Source organism: Scomber scombrus, chromosome 23 (assembly GCF_963691925.1).
Source record: "Scomber scombrus chromosome 23, fScoSco1.1, whole genome shotgun sequence".
Lineage (NCBI taxonomy): Eukaryota > Metazoa > Chordata > Actinopteri > Scombriformes > Scombridae > Scomber > Scomber scombrus.
The window spans coordinates 15,954,165-15,977,139 of NC_084992.1; the positions used below are offsets into that span (position 1 = coordinate 15,954,165).

At 40.8% G+C, this 22,975-nt stretch overlaps 1 protein-coding gene across 2 annotated transcripts in view; it reads left to right on the plus strand.

The window, feature by feature from the left end:
• Nucleotides 1-22,975, plus strand: part of LOC134005478 (protein phosphatase 3 catalytic subunit alpha) — a 69,382-nt gene extending 46,407 nt beyond the window's left edge. The window contains exons 8-14 of one of the 2 annotated variants that reach the window (XM_062444394.1): nt 392-486; nt 10,610-10,735; nt 11,308-11,379; nt 13,051-13,077; nt 14,187-14,271; nt 14,882-14,979; nt 21,200-22,975. In XM_062444394.1, the coding sequence (XP_062300378.1) occupies nt 392-486; nt 10,610-10,735; nt 11,308-11,379; nt 13,051-13,077; nt 14,187-14,271; nt 14,882-14,979; nt 21,200-21,402 (706 nt within the window). In that variant the 3' untranslated portion in view covers nt 21,403-22,975. The remainder of the gene's footprint in view (nt 1-391; nt 487-10,609; nt 10,736-11,307; nt 11,380-13,050; nt 13,078-14,186; nt 14,272-14,881; nt 14,980-21,199) is intronic. The other variant, XM_062444395.1, reaches the window with a different exon arrangement.

A 22,975-nucleotide genomic window follows, 5' to 3' on the forward strand; every position in this document is an offset into this window, starting at 1 on the left:
CATTTGACTTTGTGTTTTATTTACCTAACGTCTTGTTCCATTCCAAATGTCTAAACCACCAAACACAGCACAGACACTCACTAGAACATCAAAGAAACAAACCAGAGTAGTCAGGTTTGAGAAATGAGTTGTCTCAGTGTGAGGACTTCTCTGGGGCATGTTTTACCTGTAACTCGGGGATTTACTCTCTTGAGGCTTCGCCAAGTAGCCCCCTTGCTGATACATCGGCTTACAAGACGAACACACAGCCGTAGTTAAAGCAAGAGCCCATAAAAGCAGTCTGCACTAATCATGTCCCGAGGGTTGAACACCAGTGAATAACCCATGAATTAAATGTTGTAATATGTATTAGGTCTAATGCTTACTTTCATTCACATTTTTTTTAATACAGATATCGCATGTACAGAAAGAGTCAGACCACTGGCTTCCCATCCCTTATCACCATCTTCTCAGCACCCAACTACCTAGATGTCTACAACAACAAAGGTAAGGAGGGAGAATAGATCATAAAGAGTCTCCAGTGTATCATGAGTAAAATACCATAGTGTCATATTCATGAGTTGCCTGAGGGCAACATCATACTTACAAGGTTAGAGAATTGTTCTTGGTCTCAGATCTGTGCAAAATTTTAATGGCAGTATTTGTCGTCACCTTGTGACTTCTTCCTGTCATTTTGATATTTCATGAGAGTAAAAACCAAAATGTAATTCATACCATAAATAATGACCTCATTAAATGTATTTATATTTTGTAAAGGGCATGCTGGCTAGCTGGTTGGCATGGCTTTCAGTGACACAAAAATGCAGTGAAGCCTTGTAGCGACACTGTTCATTAACTTTAGTTTCTGTCGTGTCACCTCAAAATATCTTTCATAAAAAAATGGCCCATGAAGTCCCCATTTTTCTCAGTGGTTCTGGAGGTTTGCTGGAAGGACACTTACTCCTGATAAAAAAAAATATTTGCAGTCTTTGGCTTGCTATGTGTTTGACTCTCTTCACCACTCATTCATTATCTTCAAGTGTTCTCCATTTTGTGCTGACTGAGGAGCATACAGTTGGGTTATTCTTGGGGATCTGTTACCCAGGGTTTACCATTTTGGAGATTGTGAGAGCTAGATAGACTCAACCAGAAGTGTTGAGTGTTTATTCTAAGTGGGATTGGTAGTACTAACAAACATTTCACATTACAGGGACTCTGTTGTTTCACTTTCAACATAAACAAATGTTAATGGAGCTCAAAAAAGCCCTTAAAACTTGTATCTACTCTTCTTGACATATAGTTTAAGGATTAACAGTCTTTTATTGTTATTCTATAAGAACACTACACTTCAATTGAGTATCTTGCCCTTTGAGACTACAAAACCACTGCACAAAGCCTGTGGTAAAATCAGGGGATTATGGGGGTGAGGAGTTTGAAAGATTTTTGGGCATTTACCCAACAGTCTAATGCAGCTGTTTTCAACCAGTGGGCAATGGCCCATAGCACCATCTGGTGGATTGCAGTGGTAGTGGAACTGCCAAATGATTAGATTAGAAGAAGAGCTAGGGTTTTTTTTTGGTAATTTACAAAGTTATTTTTCTGTATGTGCTGAAGAATAAAAAATAAAAAACGTCAAATTAAAATGCATAATTTAAATGACAAATTACATTTAAATATCACCACAACAATCACGAGACATCATCAGGTAGAGACAAATGTGTTTTGCCACCATTAGCTAGCTAATATTCCCTCGGATACAGTGACACAAAATAGATAATTTTTTGAAACAGGAAAGTGATGTGGGAGACAATCGTGCGCCAGTAAAAGCTCCAAAGTGTGTGGTGTGGATAATCCTGAATACATTAAAGTTAGATTCATAATGGAAGGCAGTGATGCTGAGCTAAAAGCACAGTGTGTTCAGTGTGGTGAAATCCTGTGAAATGAGGTGATAAAACCATCGAAGCTCCAGAGACACTTGAACACAAAGTAGCTGGGATGTTTCGGAAAGCCAGGAGAATATTTCCGAAGGAATAGTGGCGAGATTCGGGCACAACAAAAAGTCATCACAACATTCACAACTCGTTAGCCTAACCTAGCCTTGCGCTGTAGATATGCACTGAGAGTTACTGGAGGAGGCAACCAGAATTCAGTCAATACCACTCTCCAATGACACTGTGAGATATAATGAAGCCAAGCCCATACTATGCCATACGGCTGGACCACTCAACTGACATTAGCAATGCTACTTTATCATTAGTATTTGTAGGACACTGCAGGAACAGTAATCTTCACGGGGATCCACTGTTTTGCAAAGAGCATCCCATGAGAACAACAGCAGATAATTTAATGCACTGCTGTGATGATTACTTCATCGAAAAAGGTCTTGATTGGAAACACTGCACAGGTGTTTGCACAGACGGCTGCATCAGTGACAGGAATACATTGTAGATCCAAGAAAGAGCACCAGATTGCCAAGTGGGCACGCTGTTTCTTACATAGTGAAAGTCTAGCAACAAAGCAGATGTCACCAGAACTGCACAAAGTCATGAACCTGCCTGTGAAGACTGTTAACTATGTTGAGGAAAATACACTCGCCTCAAGGTTTTCTGTTGTTCTGTTTGAAAGACTTGATGCAGATCATTTCCATCTCTTGTAACACAGTGAAGTAAGGTGGCTTTTAAGAAAACATGAGCTTAATTGCCTTTTTGAACTGAGAAAAGTGCACACATTACTGAAAAAGCAGCATTTGCTGAACATAACACTGATGGTAACTTTGTGCAAAACTGGCCTATTTATCAGATATATTTGACCAGTTTAATCAGCTCGATATATCAATGCACGGAAAAAACAACACAATGTTTTTGGTTTCCAACTAAATTAAGGGCTTCAAGAAAAACATTCTTTGGAAATGAAAAGTCAATAAAGAATGATTTGACATGTTTTGACTTCTAAGTGAAACTTTGCAAGCCTCTCCTCATGACAACATATCAGGCGGTATAATGCAGCATTCGACTCAGCTGTCACAAAAGTTTGCAGACCATATCCTAGAGGACCCACGACATGGAAACCTTTGGATTTTGGACCCTTTCTCTGTGGATCCTGCGTCAGAAGACATGGCTCTGTCCACTGTGTTGGAAAATGAACTGATGGAACTATCAGCAGACAGCAGCCTGAAGCTTCAGCTCACACAAGTTGACCTTGGTCCATTGTGGATACTGGCTGCCAGTCAATATCCCTCTCTGTCAAAATGGGACAATCACATTTCTGTTGCCTTTCTCCACCACCTATTTATGTGAGTCAGGGTTTTCCATTGTGACGGTCAGAAAATCAAAGGCAAGGAGCAAGCTGAAGGCAACCTTGAATGCTACTCTGTGTGTCTACTGCTCACCCATCCCACCACGATTTGATCTCATTATTTCTCAGAAGTAAGCCCAAGTGTCTTCATTATGGGAGCTGTACGATTCAGGGTTTTAGAGGTTGGCCTGTACTGAGGATCAAGAGTTAGGGTCTCTTTTTTCATTATTTTAAAAATCTGTATCACTGAAGTAGTGCTTTAATTTCATCCTTCAGAATGGTTTATGTGTCAGATACTCACTTGCCAACTTCTAAAGAGTGCTTGCACTATCACATTTGTCACACTTTAACAGCGTATTCAGCTGTTTTGTGTTCCAGTAGAGATTGATTTTACCCCATGTTCTGTAGTACACAAAATCTTGTGCACAATATTGGACTCACACAACAACAAAAAGCTGTGACGCTGATTTGGTCAAGTCAGGGTTTGAGAAAGTGCCGATCGAGGTGGCCTGGTGCCGGTTCATTTGGCTCCTGGTGGCACCTTATGCTGCGCTACAGTGCCCACGCAATAAGATAGACTCGCCTTTAAGCTGTGAGTCAGCACTTTTCCCCTGGAGAACAGACAGTAAGTATCTGCCTTGGCTGTGGGGGCATGTGTGGGCGGGGGCAGTGGTGGGCAAACCACAGGAAATGGAAATGGGAAGGAAAGAGCGATGGTGCTGGTGCACGCTGTTTTTCAATTCCGCTGCTGATGAAATGCCATAACTGGGCTTTATGCCGTGGTGTTACTGGTGTGAGGGCATTACACATGGGAGCGAGGGCTGTCCTTTCTTTTGGCCCATTTGCAGGTGTGTTTCTTTGATGTGAGATTAGGTTGCATTTGTTTACCCGGTCCCCCATGAGCTGCCTCCATGCCTCCTTCCTCTCACAATAAGGATAGCCGAAAAACAACAAGGCGGTCCTGTCTGGTTCGTTGTTTATTATTAGGACCCCATTTGTTCCATGCCAACTAATCTTCCTAGGGCTTACAGTCAACACAACACAATACAAACAAATAAACAAAGTGATGTCAGGCGCATGTTTTTTTTTAGATTTGGCAACCAATTGCCTGGTAAATAATTTGCACCTCTCAAGCTCAGTGTGGAACAGTCAAAAGTATCTTAAATGATTTGGTTTGCACTGTCGTCCTAGCAGCAACAGGCGACCTTCAGTTGATAAAATACCTCCCAGAGGAAGAGATGTTATCTGACGGGGGGGGGGGAAAAGATTATTCTACGTTTGTTTTTAGAGCTGACTTCATTTGGGCACACAGATACATCTTACCTAGCAGGACGACATGTTCTTTATTTCTCTCATCATTCACTGCCTGCTTGAAAATAAGACACACTGTCCTCTTTAGGTAAATCTGTCTTAAAGTGTTAATAGTTTAGGCTTAAAAAACTATAGCAGAGGAAAAACAGCAATGACCAAGCAAATAAACAACCCTCAAGCTAAAGGTCTTGCCAGAGATTTTTATGTTAAAGCTCTTAAAACTTCAACAAGTTATGGTTATGTAATTGCTTGGTTCTCAATTCACTTGATCAATTATTTACTTGACATATTCCTCCCTGCAGTTGCACAATTTCGTGGAACAGGTGCAGCTAACCAATACAGTCCTATCAGTTCCGTTGATGCTCTTCTAATCAGTCATGTGGGTGGGGTTCACTGGTAGAACCAAAGACTCTGTAATGAATTGCTGTGCTCTTAGCTTCTTGCTGGAGCCTGGAGCCCACTGAGCATATCTTGTGATTGATGGGCAATCGAGTGGGAACATAAATCTTAAAGTGGAGGGAGGAGGCATCAGCAGGTCCCATCAATCTAGTGCTGGGAGTTGGCCAGATTAACCAATGAGACCATTCCACGTGGGGGGGTGGGGAGAGGGAGTAGCGAGATGTGCGCCTCCCTTTAGATAGGAGGAGGCGGAGGGTATCTATGAAGCAACACAAACAGGCAAGAAAAAAAAGCTCCTTCGCCTCAACTAAATCGAACTTGTTGCTGAGTCAGGATAACTATGAGTTATGAGTCAGGGTGTGATTCTGTACAGATACAGTCCAGCTGCATGATGCCACCCATCCCTCCTTTCTTATTTTAAGCCTAAACTGTTGGTTTTTGCAGTAACTGTCGGGGCGCTGACCAGCTGTCCATCACAGCTCTGACTCCTGCACCCTCTCAATGACATCAGAAAAGTGGCGCAGACATGGGTGAGCTGGCAAGGAAGCTGTATTACACACAGCAACAGTGATTTAGCAGTTTTCATTGTTTGAGCTTTCACTGTTTAAGTCCTGAAGTGACTGCGGCAGTGAGAGGGGGGGGGGGGGGTAAGTTGGCAGTTGCACACTTCAGAGATAGCTTGCAGTTTCGTATTAATGGAGTGTTTTCTGCTGCATCATTATTGACTGGACCCAAAAACCACCAACTGTATCTTAATGGTTTTGGTGCTTGGATGAAATAAAGGCAAAATGACACTGATGTTGCCAGCATTCATTTTTTACTTCACCTCAGAGACAGCGAAGTATTGGTTGGTTTAGATCCAACTCACACTTGTTAAACCTCCTACAACCAAATAATCTCTATTCTGTTATTGTTAGATGATGAGGTGGAAACAGGAATGGATTGACGGAGCGGGAACTGGGTGTTTTGAAGGGGGGGGGGGGATAAAGTGGTATGATTGGCTCCTGGCCCTGCCACTGGAATAAATAGCAGGATGGAAGCTAGGGCAATGACGACGCCAGCACAGCAGGGCATTAATTCCCCACCCCACCCCACCCCGCCCCCCCCCCCCCCACCCCGTCACGAGTGCTAGCAAGAAGAGTATCCCCTGCTGCAGATGCCCACCCATCTGTTATCACTCTGGTCATTACTGGGCTTCCCTTCTGTTTTCTGTGAACACGGTTCAACTGCAAAACCTTTCAAACTGCATCAAACAAGAAAAATTGAACGTAATGTGACGCAGGTCGGGCTTAGACACAAAGAAGCTCTTGTTTCATAACAACTGAAATCTAACTGACCATATATCTTGTATACTGAATCCAATTCTGCCTATTCCTTTTAAATCCTGGTTCTCATTCTCACTATATTATTTGAGTGTTTTTCAGTGGACTTACGTTGCCATACATGTAGTTATTTGTCATAAATGAAAAGGTATTTTGTGGTTATTTTTAGCAAAAAGGTCAGATTGTTTTTTTTAAAGAAGTATAAATATTCTCTTCCATGCAGTTTATTGCTATGGTCACACGTGCACTCACAGATTATAATGATCAGTGTTGGCAATCCATGCTGGCATCATACCATGGTGCAGTTAATGCTTTATCATGTCAGACAGACACCCTCTACTTCATGATATTATATTGCTGCAGTGGTTACACTACACTTTGCAGTGTCACTTTTGTCTCATGTGAAGTGTGTCCACACTTTTCAGTGCCAATTCGCGGGTCACCATATTGTAAAACCATATTGATGCATGCACAAGTGCCAGTGTAGACGGAAGCACAGTTGCTCCACACACGGGAACCAATGAGGGGAAGCCAAAAGCATGTTTTCATAATAAATCCACAGTTTTTTTTTCCTCCAAGAACTGGCTCCAAGTCAGAACTGATTCTCAATACTAACACCTATGCATGTGAACAAAGTAGACTTGAATGATCAGTTTCAGTTTTCTCTGCTGCTGAAGATGCTCTCATTAACTGAAAACCGTTCATGCATTTCAGCGGTTTGTACACTACATTAGTGCCCTACCCTTCATTCACATCTGCCATTAAATTGAAGGAAAGCACTGAATGTAATGGACAGTGAAAGGTCTAAATGGCAGACTAACCCAGTGGAACTTGATACGAGAGGCCTCAGAGACAGATCTGCAGTCAGCATTCAAGCGATGGGGAAGGACAGTGGGAATCTCCCCCTGATCTCAAAGCAGTTTTAACAGTCCTCGTTACCGGGGAAACAGGCTTCAGGCACTCCCTTATGAATAATTAATGAGCGGGCGTCACCTCGCAATATCTGTGTTACCGTGGCAGCAGAGCTTTGGCCTCAGCTACCCTGTTACCACCATCAGAGCAGCAGAGACATCTAGTGGCTGTCATGCAGCGTTAAATTGAGTCCAACTCAGAGCACACAGCTGGTCACCACAAGGGCAATGCCCTCCTACTTTATAAGAAATAACTTTGCATCTGTGCTAATGACCATTGTGATTATGAGGAAGTAATTAGAGTGCTGCCCATGTCGACCTCATCTGCATGTTTAATGCACTACCCAAAAAAAGAAAGCAGGCCTTGACCCTGCCTGTACCCAGAGCTTGACGAGCATGTTTGTTTTGCTCGAGGGAGGTTGTCGGGTGTCCCTGTTCCTTTAAAGGGAATCCGGTTTGAAGGAGCGACGGCAGGGGAGCTGACCTTCTCCCCCGCTCTGCCTTTTTCCCTCCAGGCTTCCATGGCTGCATTCAATCAAGTGCCTCGACGATGTTTATGCAGTATGTGATGTTTATGCAACGGCTGCCCACACGTGCGTTTGCTTTCATGCACGCCGACACACACGCATAAACACCCACAGCCCTGTCTGAGTGGAGTGTGTAATACAGCAGTAATACCTTCCTTTTCTTATTGGGCTAGGTAGCAGTGTTTTTCTGATGTTGATAATAACGCCATACTAATTATACGGTATATGGATGTTCCCCTGCAGGAGATTTTGTCTGTTGTTTGTGTTCATTTGTGCAGCCAAAGGAGTGACAGCAGTGGAATGTAATGCTGGCAATACTTAAGGGACTACTTTGATTGCATAGTTACTGCATTGTATGCATTACCATGCCTCATTGATTGCACACACACACACACACACACACACACACACAGGCTGAGGCAAACCCCAACCCAGCAGGATGTTTTCTGACCCGATTTGTATTGCAACCGAGGTTATAGCTGCTTGGGATGCCAGGTTTGATGACTTGCTATTCCCGACCCTGCGAGGCCGAGGCAGGAAAGTCCCCCATGGTGACCCAACCATGGTGTCCGCTTTCCCCCCACCAGACTGGCCTCGTGTATGAGGCCTCTATATACAGCAGGGATATATTTATGTTTGGCGGCTCTCAAGCACCTTAATCATGGCTGAGGTCACATGCGGCATGCTGTGGTCAGTGTTTTAGGAGGTGTTTTCAATGTCAGAAGTTGAAAGAGAGCATGTGATTTTGAAATATACTGTATATGACTCTAAGAGAAATACTGCACAACCTGGTCGGTTTAAGTACCGATGGTTTCAGCTATCTATGCATATCCATATGCTTATATACAATATCCATATTGTGTTTAAGCAAATACATACGGAGAGCCGGGGTTACTTTCTGCCCTCTCCTGCTTTTGTAACTGATCAAACAAAACACAGCTAATTCATTTCGCTACTGTTATCCTGCTCCCCCTCTGTACCCTGACTGTGAACACTAGTCTACCCACACCCACTGGAGTCTCTGCTGTTACATGATTAATGTAACTGCTTTGAATAATTTAAATCCACTATGTGTAGAATTTTTATGTGGTATTTTGGGGAATACTCTCATATCATTACACTAATCTACACTAGTATTACATTAGACATATTAATTAGACAGCTTTTGAGATATTGGTAATCGAATTTTATAACTTTTGGACAGAACCAGGTTTGCTGTTTCCAGTCTTTATGTTAAGCTAAGCTAACGGCTGCTAGCTGTAGCTTCATAATGACATGAGTGTGGTATCAATCTTCTCATCTAATTCTCAGCAGGGAAGCGATTAAATCTATTTCACAGTATATCAGATGTAAAGTATTCATATTTCTTGGAATAATGCAAAATATAAATTTGTATTTGCATGTGAAGCAACAGGGGAAAACATGCTACAATAGGAATAAGCAGTTGCATTTTATAAAATGTAATTGTTGGTGCCATGTCCATGTCAGATTGTCTGGAAAATGAGAATAGATTATTGATCATCATACAGTGTTCATTACTGTTGCCCATCATTGCTTTTCCTGTCTCTGCCCACTCTCTCTTCCCCTCCTCACCAGAAATTACTGCATTTCTTTTAATTAATGAAGAGTGTTCAGCCTCACAGAGCCCAAATGCTGAGCCATGTGTTTCTGTGATGTTATTCATGTATCCAATCCTGTAAATGACAGACATGTTTCACCAACTGGGGGCGATAATCAATAAGCAGAGGAAATGTTCCAGAGGGGGTAAAAGGGGAATTGATTTTCCTTCCCCCCCGCCTTAAACGCTGGTTACCTTCACTTTGATGCCTGTGCATTTTCTAGCCCTAATTTACACCTCCCAGTTTGCAATTTTGCATATGATTAGTCCTACTGTTAAAGTGGGAGACAATTGTTGATGTTAATATGTCACCTTAACATGTTCCCTATATTTTTGGTCTTATTGTTAGTAGTTTTATAACCAGGGTCCTTTTAATCACTCTCATGTCCCCCCCATGTCCTGACAAAATCTTGAGCTACATCCAGGCTTCAGTCTTGGTGTGCAAAACACCTTTTTGGTCCCTTTACACTTTTCTTGATTGTTTTTGAGCCAGCTTGAGCTCTGTAGAAATTGGTGATTTTGTACAGTCACAACTCTGCACAGCACCTGCAGCTAATGAAACCTCAAACAGAAAAAAATAAACAACAAAAACAGCCAGAAATGTTTCACATTAAGCCACAAAGCGTTTATTGGTTTCATTTTATATTTTTTTTAAAAAGGGGGAAAAAGCCCTATATCCCCCCTCAGAGAATGGATTCATTAACCAGCTAAAGCCTGTTTAATAAGAATCTTTGTTTACAAGAAGAGAAAATCTTGGTTTTGTTGTTCTGTTCAACTTAATTTCCCAAAGCGTCCTCCCAATCGTAATCATTTCATGGTTACTCATCATTTGACGATATTTTCCAACAAGAAGCTTTGTTTTCTGGCACTATACACTATTCTCATCAGGCTAAAAACATGTTGGACTGACATACTTTAGGGATATTTGTCATGAAGTACACCAGCTGCTAAAGCCAGATATTATTTTTAAATGGTGGTTGGGAATATGATGGAGGCCAGTAATGGGCCTGGACCTCCATCAGGTGTGATGATTTGTCTCTAGTGTGTTGACTCCTGACTGCGGATGCCTTGTATCTTAGACTTTATAAGAAGAAAATAGAGACATCATACTGTTCATTATATTATTGTTACATGCATTCGGGGGACATGAAGAATTAATGTTTAAAACGGTTATATTTCCCTGAATTGGTTTTACTCCCTGAGGCTGTCAGAAAGCATCAATTTGAACTTCTTTCCCTCCCCCCACAGCGGCCGTGCTGAAGTATGAGAACAATGTGATGAACATTCGACAATTCAACTGCTCGCCTCACCCTTACTGGCTGCCCAACTTCATGGATGTTTTCACCTGGTCCCTGCCCTTCGTGGGAGAGAAGGGTGAGCAAGCTCTCACGTACACAGTAGTTTGAAATGATGACATTATTAAACATTCAATTTCTCAAGACAATATAATGAATATTCAGGAAATTTAATGCAGGCATTCATGTGGCATGCCACTATTTGTAGTTGATTAATAGTTCATAGATGCACTTATTGAACACACATGATTAAAGATACAGTAATATGTTTGGATATTGACAGGATTCCAAATAAAAAAATACTAATCATGATACTTAATCATTCATAACTATTGTCTCTCAGTGACACACACACACTTGGAAGCCCATTTTGGGTGTGACCCACTCACACAGGGCTATTCCCAGCAAGGTTACAGAAAGACACTGCTCTGTGTATGTGTGTGCGTGCATGCGTGCCTTGCGTGCGCGTGTGTGTAAGGGTCATTAAGGTGATCTATTGTCTGTCTCAATAGCACCACTTGACTTGTTGCCTTTCCCAGAAGTATTGCTTCACAAATGCATGGATACAAAAATTATGAAGTAATATATTTAAAAAAACAGTGCCAATGTTGTGAAATATGGTTTTCTTCCTTTTTTCTTGTTTGTCTGCAGTAACTGAGATGTTAGTGAACGTATTGAGCATCTGCTCCAATGACGAGCTGACGACCGACGAGGAGCTGGATGGTAAGCCACAGCAGATCTCACTGCAGTCTGTCACGGGTCCACTAGAGGGAGACACAAAGTAATCCAAAATCTCATACGCATGCACACGCACTCACATTCTTCTCTGTTTTCACACATAGCAGCACTGATCTTCCCTATTGTCAGAACATTCAACTTTATTGGATTTGATTCTTAAACACTGCAGCATATTTCTCAACAGAGACACAATCCAGACACTGTTTGACACAACCAGATGTATGAATCATTTGCATCTGCAGCTTAAAAATATGTCTTTTAGTTAACCCAGAATATCAGCTGACCCCTTAGAAAGTCCAAAAACTCCTGGCAACATGAAATTGAAGGTTTTTGGAAGTGTTTTGTTGCATTTGGTGTTCATACAGCAACATCAGTAGTATACTTTTCATACTTTTCATCATCATGTTAGAGTGGAGACTTTGAGTCATCCGTTTGATCCTGAGTTGCAGCTTATCTACAGTAAGATGACCAGATTTCCTCTGGCTGCCCCACCCCTTACTGCCAAACAGGAAATGATCTCAGCAGTGTTCTCCCCCTACTCCTATCTCTTTTGTGTTTACTGATGCATTTGGTTTGACTTTGTAAACAGCACCCAGGGGTGGAGTGTCAGGATATCACCAGATTTCAACGTGAAGTGAAACTCTGTGAGACCTTTCAATGCTACATGAGCTGATTTAAAGGTCAAGAGAATGGCTAATCAATTCACCTGGAAATATAAATGGAAAAAGGACAAGAGTAAAGAACCTGATGTCCAGACATGTGAGGCATGAACCACCTACCAAATGAATTTTAAGACTGTCATCCAAATTTGAGTTGTTTTCTGATCGGAGATTAGTTGTAATTGAGGACACTCAAATTCCCAACTTGACATTCAAATTTACATAATTTACATTTAAATTGGCCATCGGAACCACTTGTGCACCATACAGTCCCTCAAGTAATTAGCTGTTGTTAAACATCTCCCTCATTTTCCACCACCTCATTCACGCAGTGTTTTTTAATTCATTATCTGCTTTTATTCCCACGTTTCCCTGCTCTGACTTTTCAGCCTTTCAGAGCTAATTTTATTTTTATCTTCCAGTTTTGTAGCCATCTCCACTCATAAACTTTTATCATTTTCACTATGTTGACATCTGGATTGTTCTTTCCTCTGTCTCTCACTCTTGATCTCCTTTTCTGTTTCCCTTCTAATTTCTGATAATCCTTTTATTGCCCTATTCTTTAACTGCTGTTGTTTCCATAGTTACTATCATGTGTATACTCCCAACCTCACTATTTTTTCACAAATTATGCTGTTTCTTTCACATCTCTCTCTCTCTCTCTCTCTCTCTCTCTCTCTCTCTCTCTCTCTCTCTCTCTCTCTCTCTCTCTCTCTCTCTCTCTCTCTCTCTCTCTCTCTCTCTCTCTCTCTCTCTCTCTCTCTCTCTCTCTCATGCTGTGATGTTGTCACCACCTTGGTTTACCTCATCTAATTTCTCTTTTCTATGTTTTCCAGAGTTTTATGTTCAAGGCATCGCTTTTCTTTTCAATCATAGTGCTTTCTTGCCTCTTATTTCGCCATCTGCCCTCCCGCCACCTCTTCTTTCATTCTGCAGCCATCTACTGATCTCTCTGTCCTTTTTGTTGTCTTCTCTTCTGGGGGTGTTTCATGAGAAGGACAGCTAATATATCCCCCCAAAAAAGGTACAAACACGAGGAAGACTGGTGTGTGCAGCAGTAGATAGACTTTTGTCCATTGCTTGCTCTTTGCCTTTCAGAAGACTGTCAACTAACGTCACTGTTTAAAGCACCTTCTAACACTTCAACTGAGGCTCGCTGTTGGTCTTATTTAGATGTTTTTCTGAAAAATGCTTCAGTGGTGTTACAGTTATATATTCCTACATCTGACACAGCAACAAAAAACAAATAAAATATGAATGTTGTAGTCATGCAGCTCATTTTAGCCAGTAACCAAATTAATATCTTTGCTGTACACATTAAATAAGCAGTGCTATTGGAGTGGATCAGGCCTGTGGAGAAACATTACAAGTATTAGTGGTTACTTAGATGAAGGATGAGCAAAAGTGTTTCAAACAAGACATCAGACCGTCACAGTTCTTTCCTTTACTCAACCTTTCACCACATACCAACTTCATTTCCATCCTTCATACTTCATGCATTTTCCAAGCGGGGTCCCTGGGGCCTCGAAACTGTTATTCCACAAAAAGGGTCTCTTTAAACAAAGTTTTGTTTTCCAGTCCAGGAAAAATCCAGTTTGAGTCTCCGCAAAAACCAAAACACAGCACAGGAAAAATCTCTTCATAGATTCATATAGAGTGTGCTCATCGAATGTGCTGAAAAGCCATGTTTGGACAAGGAACAAGCCGTTTACAGATGATTAAACAAGGTTTAAATGTGGTAGGTATACCTGAGGGAAATAGTGTGTAGGAGTTCAACCGAAGAGCACTAGTGGTATAACACAGACGGCATGTTCTGTATGCACTGGCTGCTGAGAATTACTCTCCAAATTGCTGTGATGTGTGGGTGAATTCACACTGTTTTGAATGATATGAACTTCAGGCTTCAATAACCACTTCATGTTTGCATCATGTTTGTCTGATGCACTTATAAAAAAAACTAAATATAAAAACTAAAAGACACACTCAGGCGTAACACATGTACTACATTTTATGGTACTTAAAAGTAAAAGACTTTAGAGAAACAAACATACAGCTTGCAGACAATGAATTACGCTTCCACAGGACGTGTGAGTCACAGTTTGAATGACTGTTCCTGACCTCTGACCCTCTCAGGTGCCACAGCTTCTGCCCGTAAGGAGGTCATCCGCAACAAGATCCGTGCCATTGGGAAGATGGCCAGAGTATTCTCTGTGCTCAGGTATGTGAAAAAGAAACACTCTGTCCTCTTTCAATTGAACTGGATATTTAAATTAACAATAGGTCAAATAACTATGTGTAAGTTGAAAGTCTGGTATGGCAAAGAACCCACAAAGAATTATCATTTTAGAATCTTTCAGCTCAGAGTTTTGGTATTACCACCTGCAACTTTTTTATCTTGGGTCACTCTCACTGCTCTCATCCGCCTCACTTCCAGTAGATGTGACAGCTGTTTTTCAGTTTAAAAGTTATTGTCTAGCTGGTGAACATAATGAAGCATTTAGCTGCTAAGGTAGATGTTTCCCTGAGGAGTTGGTTGAGAGGACAATGAACTAATAGTGCAGTGACTCCAATTGATTGATAATGTTGCTCTGTGGATTGATGCATAATTTAGCAGTAGTTTGCTTACATGTTAGCCATAACAGTAAAGGTTTTAGGGTAATAATATGTCAGTGTTTTGTTCACAACTTGTTCCACTGCCCCCAAGTGGTCATTTAGTAAGTTTCAGAATGTCCAAAAGACATATTTCCTAATATTTTACAATAAAATTAGCTTTTTGGGAAGTGATATATGGGAATATGATGTACATATTTCTGTGTTTTTACTTTTAGAGAGGAGAGTGAGAGCGTGCTGACACTGAAGGGACTGACCCCGACAGGCATGCTACCAAGCGGAGTGCTGTCCGGTGGCAAAGAGAAGCTGCAGAATGGTAAGACTTTGACAAAGTACCCAGAGACCCCAAGCTATGGCCCCCAGAACGGATTAACACACACATACAAATTGCCCTTACACAGCAATACCCTGAATAAAGTGCTAGCTCAGTGTTTAGGGAATACTGTCTACACAGACTGCTTCCCTTTTCCCTCAGTGACCGTCCTGGAATTTAAAATTGCTACTTTGAAGTAATGCTGTAAGTGTAGTGAAATGTTTCCGGGAGCTTCAGTCAGTATCGTTTCTATACTGTATGTTTAGTTAGATATTACTAACAGCTGCTTTATCTAGTTTTCTTTCGACTTTAATATAGTTCAGTGTAGTAAATTCAAGTTATATTACCTACAGACAGCTCATTCTTTCCAAATAATGCCAATAATGCATTTAGCAGATTTTCTTTGTCCCTTTGTCTTCTCTAAAGTGTCTCCCTCCTGATGTCTCGCATTAATGCCCTGTCTTACCGCCCCGTCTCTTTGTGTATTCCACTGGTTTTATCTCAAATATCACCTGTATCTTTTTCTTTCTCCTTTCTCCCTAGAAACTGCAGGTATAATCGGTTGTGCAAGTATTCTGTTGTGGGTTGTTTTTTTTTTTCCTTTTTCGTGAGACAAGTTTAGAGTTCAGTTCACCCTCTCATGTTGAATTCCAAACACTCCCCCCCCCCCCCCCCCAAATGAGTTTGACAAGCTGCCGCAGCAAGAAAGTGAAGGCTTTCTGGGAACGCCTTTACAAACACGTCAAAATTTAGTCGGACTCCTCACAGAAATGGTCACTTTGTTTCTTTTCCAAAACTGAGTGCTCGTTTGGATCGGGATAGACGCAGGACTCTCTGTGATACAAAGGATGAATTGGAATTGGCAACCAAACTGTGAATGAAAGGGGGATAGCTGACGTCTGCCTTTTCATTCACAAAACGCAAAAGCAGAAATCCAGACAACTTCCCTCTCCTCTCACAGGTTCTCACGTAACATCAGCCAGGAGTTTCGTGAATACGCCCGATAGAAAGCAGTAGTTTTCACTTTAAAGTCTTATTTTTATAGGAACAGGTAACTCTTTTCTTTAAAGGGAGCCTGTAACTTCTGCTGAACAGGCCACAAAAATTATGGGATATGGTAAACACTAAAATATACCCCAAAATATCTTGGTAAACATCTGTTATAGAGTAATGTTTAGCTTAAGTTTGCTAACGTTGACAGGCTGTAGAAGCAAATCCCCTGAGTTTAGGGTAATCTCTTTTTTTTCTAATATAAAAAGTGGGTTATTTCTGATTTAAAAGTTACATCATTTCACGTGAGCAGAGAATGCCACTTAGTTTTAGCTTTGACGCATTAGATTCACATGATTTTGGAGGATGCCGGGACAATACAATTCTTAAAATAGCTGATAAGCAGACAATGTTACATTTTTCTTGTTTCCACAAATGTAATAGATCAGCTACACAAGATGCGCAAAGTCTGAGCTGTGCTCCTCTGTAATTGCATTTTGACTTTTCATTTGGGAGCTCCTGCGTGGGGAGAAGTGACCAAATTGTTACAGAATAATATTTGGACAACATTAGCAAATCTAAGGAATTACTCAGGGTGCATGTGATGCTCTTATCTACTGTAAGCCCCACTGATCTGGGCTAAAAACAGCAGTAGACACAAAGAAATAACACTTATGAAGCTCTTAGCTCAACATTCACTATACTTTAGGAGTTCCATAAGAGGTTTTGAAACCACTAAACGCTCCTAGCTAGAGTCGTGTTTCTGCTGCTGACCTGCATAGCCGTAGTGATTAAAGGACTTGCTGCACAATGAATCATCTGTGGTCCTAGGGATGAGCATAAAAGGAAGTTGAAGAGTTTTTGTTTTGAAGCCATCTGAAGCAGCTGACACTAAAGAGAACCCCAGTGGAGGTAGAGTGATGTTCAGAGATTCCTGTTGCAACATCGGTAGAATCACATTGCTCCCCTCCTTTACTCAGACGTCAGTGTGCTTCTACTGTAATGTTGACTCCATCAACCATCCTCCCTCCACTCGTGCCCTTTTGTAATTTCTGCTCATCCTCATGGCAAAAACTGAGTCTTCAGTATCGTATAGCTGTTACTTTGCTGTCACCCCCTGCCTCATTACCTGTCTTTGTGTAGCTGATTTACACAGTTGTGTGTTCATTTATTATCTCAAGAAAGACGGTAAAAACTCGGTAAGTGGTCAGTTCGCCAAAAGGTTCTTTTCCCCTCACATGTTTCTTCTTGTACCCCAAAAGTAAGCCGGCATTTTTGATATTTTATATCAAAAGATGCGAATCCAGCAGTTCCGGAGACTGCTCACAACACAAACATGCTTCGTTTGTCTACAACGCTCTGATTCAGCCACAGCCATCAAACCCTGCTGTCACACATGCATTAAAAACAATATCCGTTTTCCATTCGTCCTGTTTCACACTCTCCTTTTTCCATTGATGCTTTTAACAGTAAACTAATATATTCACAGCTGTATTGTGTTGTAATTGCTATTAGTGTTAGCGCTAAGGCTCATCCCCTCTCCTCTCCTCTCCCTCCTCCTCCTCCTCCTCTCTCCCTTTTGCTAACATCCATGTGTCCTTTGTCATAAAATGTGGAGATGACGTTAACCTTTGTTGTCGGCATTGGCTGTCTTTGCTGCTCATTGACTTGTTCCTGGGACGAAATGAACTCCTGCTCACTTCTCTCATTCGTTTTGCAACCCCCCTCTTCTTCTCTTCAGCTACTATTGAAGCTATTGAGGCTGACGAAGGTAAATAGGTCTGGCTGCCCTCTTCTGTTGCTGTTCATAGCAATAGACAGGGGGCTCTGCTGGGTTTTCATCCATCTCGCTGGTGCTTGAATAGAGTGTGTTGGGTGTTTGGGCTAACAAAATGTGGCATAGTATTAACAGAGAAAAAGAAGTAAGTAATTAGGAAATCCTGTGGTCACACGTGTTTTAAAGGGGAATGAACTTCATAGCACAGATTTCATAATCACAGAGGACATGCTGTGATTTTGAGTGAGTGCAAAGCAGGAGCTACATGTGCTGTATCCACAGAAATGGGCAGATTAGTCTTCACTAATGAGATATGCCCTAGGTTCAACATAGAGGAAATGTATGTTCACACTCGTACAGTGTGGGAGGTGTAAATACACGAGTATCATCAGGTCATCTGGAAGCAGTACCGAACCAACATACTGTATCCTTAAAGCCCCTGAAAACTTTAAGCTTTAAGCCAGAAGTATTTCTCCACAATATGAAATACTCAAAAACTCAGCTTTATCAGGGCTGTTTGGATGTGATTTGATCAGATTTGACCCTCAGTGACCAATAACAACCCATCAACCGAACCCTGCCCACTTCAGACTAGTGTGAACAGCACTGAGAAGAAGAGAGAAAGAAATCTCATTTCAACATTTCTAAGAAAATAGTGAGTTTGTGTACAATCTTATCATTCATGGTAGGAAGCTGTTTGAGAGAATATGTTTTCAGGGCCTTTAAGTGTTAATGAATTATACAGCACATGATGTCCTGTAGATAAAATATATCAGCAAAGTATTGTTGATATTAAGGAGAGACACTCCAGGTTCAAGAGTGAACAACCTAGTTGTGCGTAGGTTTAGCTTGATCGCTTATCTAAAGCTGTATGAATCTTGCCAGAGGAAGGGAGGCTCTTAAACAAACAAGTATTTAATTTGAATCAGTCAACATCCTGGTTTTACTGCAGTTAATCTGCTTCTTACTTCGCAACACGACGTACCCCCTGCTCTGCCCTCACACAATCCAATGAAGTCTTGCTATGAAAGCTTATCGTGGTATTTCCCCTTTGAAACAACTGAAGCAGTTGTGCATTGTTGTTGCAGTTCTACGAATATAATAACTACTGTGTACAGTTTGAAATCTAAATTGGATTCTCCCCAAAATCATTTTGTTTACATCGCTTCAGGCGCAAGAACAACCTCAACTGCGAGCTAAATAGTAGTTTGCCAGCTGCTATTTATGTTGGAATTGTCCAGTACTTCCTCTTTAGCCCCATAGAGGACAGTTCATTGTAGTGTCGAGACACTTCTCTGCTTCTTTCTCCATGTGGATCCTCTGTGGCCCTGCTGTGTCGTGTTCTTTCCTGTGAGCTGCTAATAACCTGTGTCTGACCTGTGCTATGCAGCAACACAACTACGCTGCCCATCCACACTCCCCAATTTGTCTTCTAATAATAATGTCCCCTCCCCCATTATAGTAAATCTTTGAAATCATAGATTTTATTATCATCAAGACCTCCCCTCCCTCCCTCCCCTCCTAAACCTTTATGAAAGGTGGAAGTAACAAAATTAAAACGTTCTGTAGTTAAACTGTAGGTCAAAACCTACAAAACACTAGAAGGTTTCTCATTTGAAACAACAGATTGAGGAAGTCGCGACATTTGGCCACGGTGACTGATGAAGTTACACTACATGGTCACCCAATGGTGTAACTTCACTCAGTCACTGAGTCAGTCTGTCACAGACTTTTATAGGACTGGCCCTGCTGTTGCAGTCCAGCCAAAAAATGGGCTCAAAATGTGTTGGGTTGACAAACATGATCAAATCGGATCGGAATCAGATGTATCAAATCTATTTCCAATATTCAGTTCAATGTAATTTGATGATTGAATTCAAGTCTAAGTTGTATTGTGACCTCCACCCCTCATAACCACCAGTGAACCCTCAATTGCTGCATGCTCCAAGCAGACTAAACAAGTGGTTAGCACCCCAAGTATCTTTGTAGTGTCTTTGTACGTGAGCTCAGTCTCAACGTGGTTCTATTTTGTGGAAGTGAATGTCTCAGTGGGCTCCACTAGTGTTTTTTTTTTCTTTTTCTCCCCTCCTTCTTTTGTCTCTTTGATCATTCTCCTTCTTCCCCCTTTTTGTCATTTTTAATCTGTGACGTGATGGGGCTATCTGGATGTTTGGGGTCCTCAGGTGCTCTGGTTTGTGCCTTTTGAGTCAAGCTATTCCTCAACATCAGCCATGTTTTTTTTAATGATGAATACTGCTCTGATATCCTCATAGAGTCCATATATGTGGAGGATTTCCAAACTAGCAGCACAAGATGACCAGAAGATATATTTGTTGCTGTCTTTTGTCATATGTAATGCTGACAGAGCATGGATGGCATGGCACAGTGAAAACCTGTTGACCCTGATGCCAGGAGTACCCAAGATAGATTTAGAGGGATTATTTAATCCTGTTGTCTGTCCACTTCTATTATTTTCAAACTCTGATGGTGTTAATGTGTTGTCATTTCATACAAATGAGTTATATCCTTTTACATTAATTGTTTTCACATGTTATCAAAGCACTAAACATGCAAAGTGATCAATATTAACACATGTTGTACAGTATGCCGTTTTCCTTTTTAAAATCATAACACATTGCAGTAAAACTTCATCTTCATGAGAAATACAGATTCATGTCACATTATAGTTACAGTTTATATGTTGATGTTAATTTAAAGGAATAGATTTACATTTTAGGAAATAGGTTTATTTTCTTCATGGTGGAGAGTTAGATGAGATGATTGATACCACTCACTGTCCATTAAAATATAAGGCAGCCAGTTAACTTAGCTTAGCATAATTTAGCAGACTGGAAAGAGAGGGAACCACTACCTGACTCTGTCCAAAAGTAACAAAATCCACCTACTAGCACATCTAAAGCTCACTTCTTAAAATGTTATTACTTCATTTGTTTAATCTGTACAAAAATGTATAAATATGACAAGTTTGCACATGACCCACATAAAACATTTCTATCCAGACTTTATGCTAAGCTAAGCTAACTATCTCTTGACTATAGCTTTATATTTAACAGGCAGACATGAGAGTGTAATGGATCTTCTTATCAAATACATGTCAAACTATTCCTTACAGCCATGTCTTTATGGGTCCAAATCATGCAGTTACCGTATGATTAGTATACACAATCCTCAAGTTACTCACTTTTCATGACCTGCAGTTCATTTAGTCAACAGCTTCTCAGTCTCTAAGTTTCATTTTGTCACAAAAACTACTTTTTCTCACAATAATTCCATGAAACAAGATCAAACCAAAAATGAGGCAACTCTCTTGATGTGTGAGTGAATGTGAGCGTGGAAAGCGTGACCTCATTAATTAATTAATTTTCTTTCAAACATTTCATCCACCCCTCTGAAATTACCCCCATTTTCTCCATTTTTTTTCTTGCATCTCAACAGCCATCAAAGGCTTCTCGCCACAGCACAAGATCACCAGCTTCGAAGAGGCGAAGGGCCTGGACCGCATCAATGAGAGGATGCCGCCGCGGCGAGATGCCTTGCCCTCAGACGCTAGCCTCAACTCCCTCAACAAGGCTCTGTCCTCGGAGACCAACGGCACAGACACCAAGGGAAGCACCAGCAGCGGCAGCAACATCCAGTGAAGGCCAGCAGCAGGCGCCAACTTGGCCATCGGGGCTGCCCCGCCCCCAGCCTCATCACGGCCCACCACCACAGAAACGGGGCAGTGGGTGAAAGAGTGGAAAGAAAGGGGAGTGTTGGAGTGTGGAGAGGGCGCACACTGGGGGGACATCTCACTTGCTAGTCTTTTGGATATGCCTTCAAAATATTAGTTCATAGTCAAATCTGCTAAGTTATTGCTGGTTCACATTTCTGAACGGTCAGGCCTGTCTGTGCTTGATTGTACACCACACCGCAGTATGTCAGAGAGGAAGAGAGAGGGATAGTAAGATCTTAAAGGTGATTTATTTGTTTTCTTTTTTTTCTTGAAAGACCCTTGCTCATTTACACCGAAACGGAAAGTCGTGTAACTTCTTACTAACTATTGTACGTTTACAAAAATACAGCACTAAAAAGGACAGAACATGAGATAACGTTTTTAACATATAAGGGTGTACAAACTAAATAAGGACTATTTATTGATAACTTTTTTTTGCTACTCTTATAAAATAGCTCTGAAATGAATTAGGCAGTCTTAAAAAGAATGTTGCAATGTTGTCGAAATGCCAAATAATGGAACGTTTTATGGTTTTGTACATATTATGCTTACCTCAGGTTCTTTTGGTGTGTGCTTTGACCTGATTTTTCTGTATAATGGCTAAATAACTCGGTAATGAATACCTATTTTCTTGAGTTTCATAACTGGAATTTACATTTACCTATCTATCATTTGCAAATATGTTTATTTTTTGTCTCTTTTGGAGGGGGAGGGGGGGTAGATTTATTGTGGCTTGCTGGAATTGAGTGTTAATTTTTCTCTTTTTAAGTATTGCGAACAAAGTAAAAATAGAGAACCTATATTGTGTAAAGAAAAAAAAAAGAAAAAAAGAATACAATAAACTTAAAGTGTCTGCCTATGCATGTTTTATAAAAATCAAACAAAGGAAATAGAAAATCTGAATACCGTGGCTGTGGAAGCCTGTTTTGAAATATATTGCGCTTTAGTGAACATATACTGGAAACGTATACCTGCATACTTTCAATTAACACCATGATGCTCTATGCCTTCAACTTCTTTTGTAATTGAAGCATTTAATTATCTAAGATGGACGAGAAATCATATTTTTAACCTGCGCTTGTAAGTGCACACAGTCCAATTAAGCATGTTTGACAATTCTTGTGAAGGTGTGTGTTTACAATGTGGAACTCAAAAATGCATGATTAGCTGTTTGTGTCATATAACAGGTAAATCGGTTTTGTTCTGTTTTGTAAATGTGCCACAGAAAGTGTAATTTGATTATTAATACTATTATTATTTGGAACTCTGCTTTGTATATCAGTTACAGGTTTGATACTGCTCAATACTTTAAGATGAAACAAAAAAAAAAATACTTCAATCTTTTTTAAGAACTGCTTAAGTGCCCAAGTAATTCACTACACGACATGAAGCCTTGCTTTTGTAATTTAACTTCAAAACTGTTGGCAGATGAGGCATGCACTTGCAACTATGAAAAGTATTTTATATAACTGTTCAATAAAAATGTGCATGAATTTCAA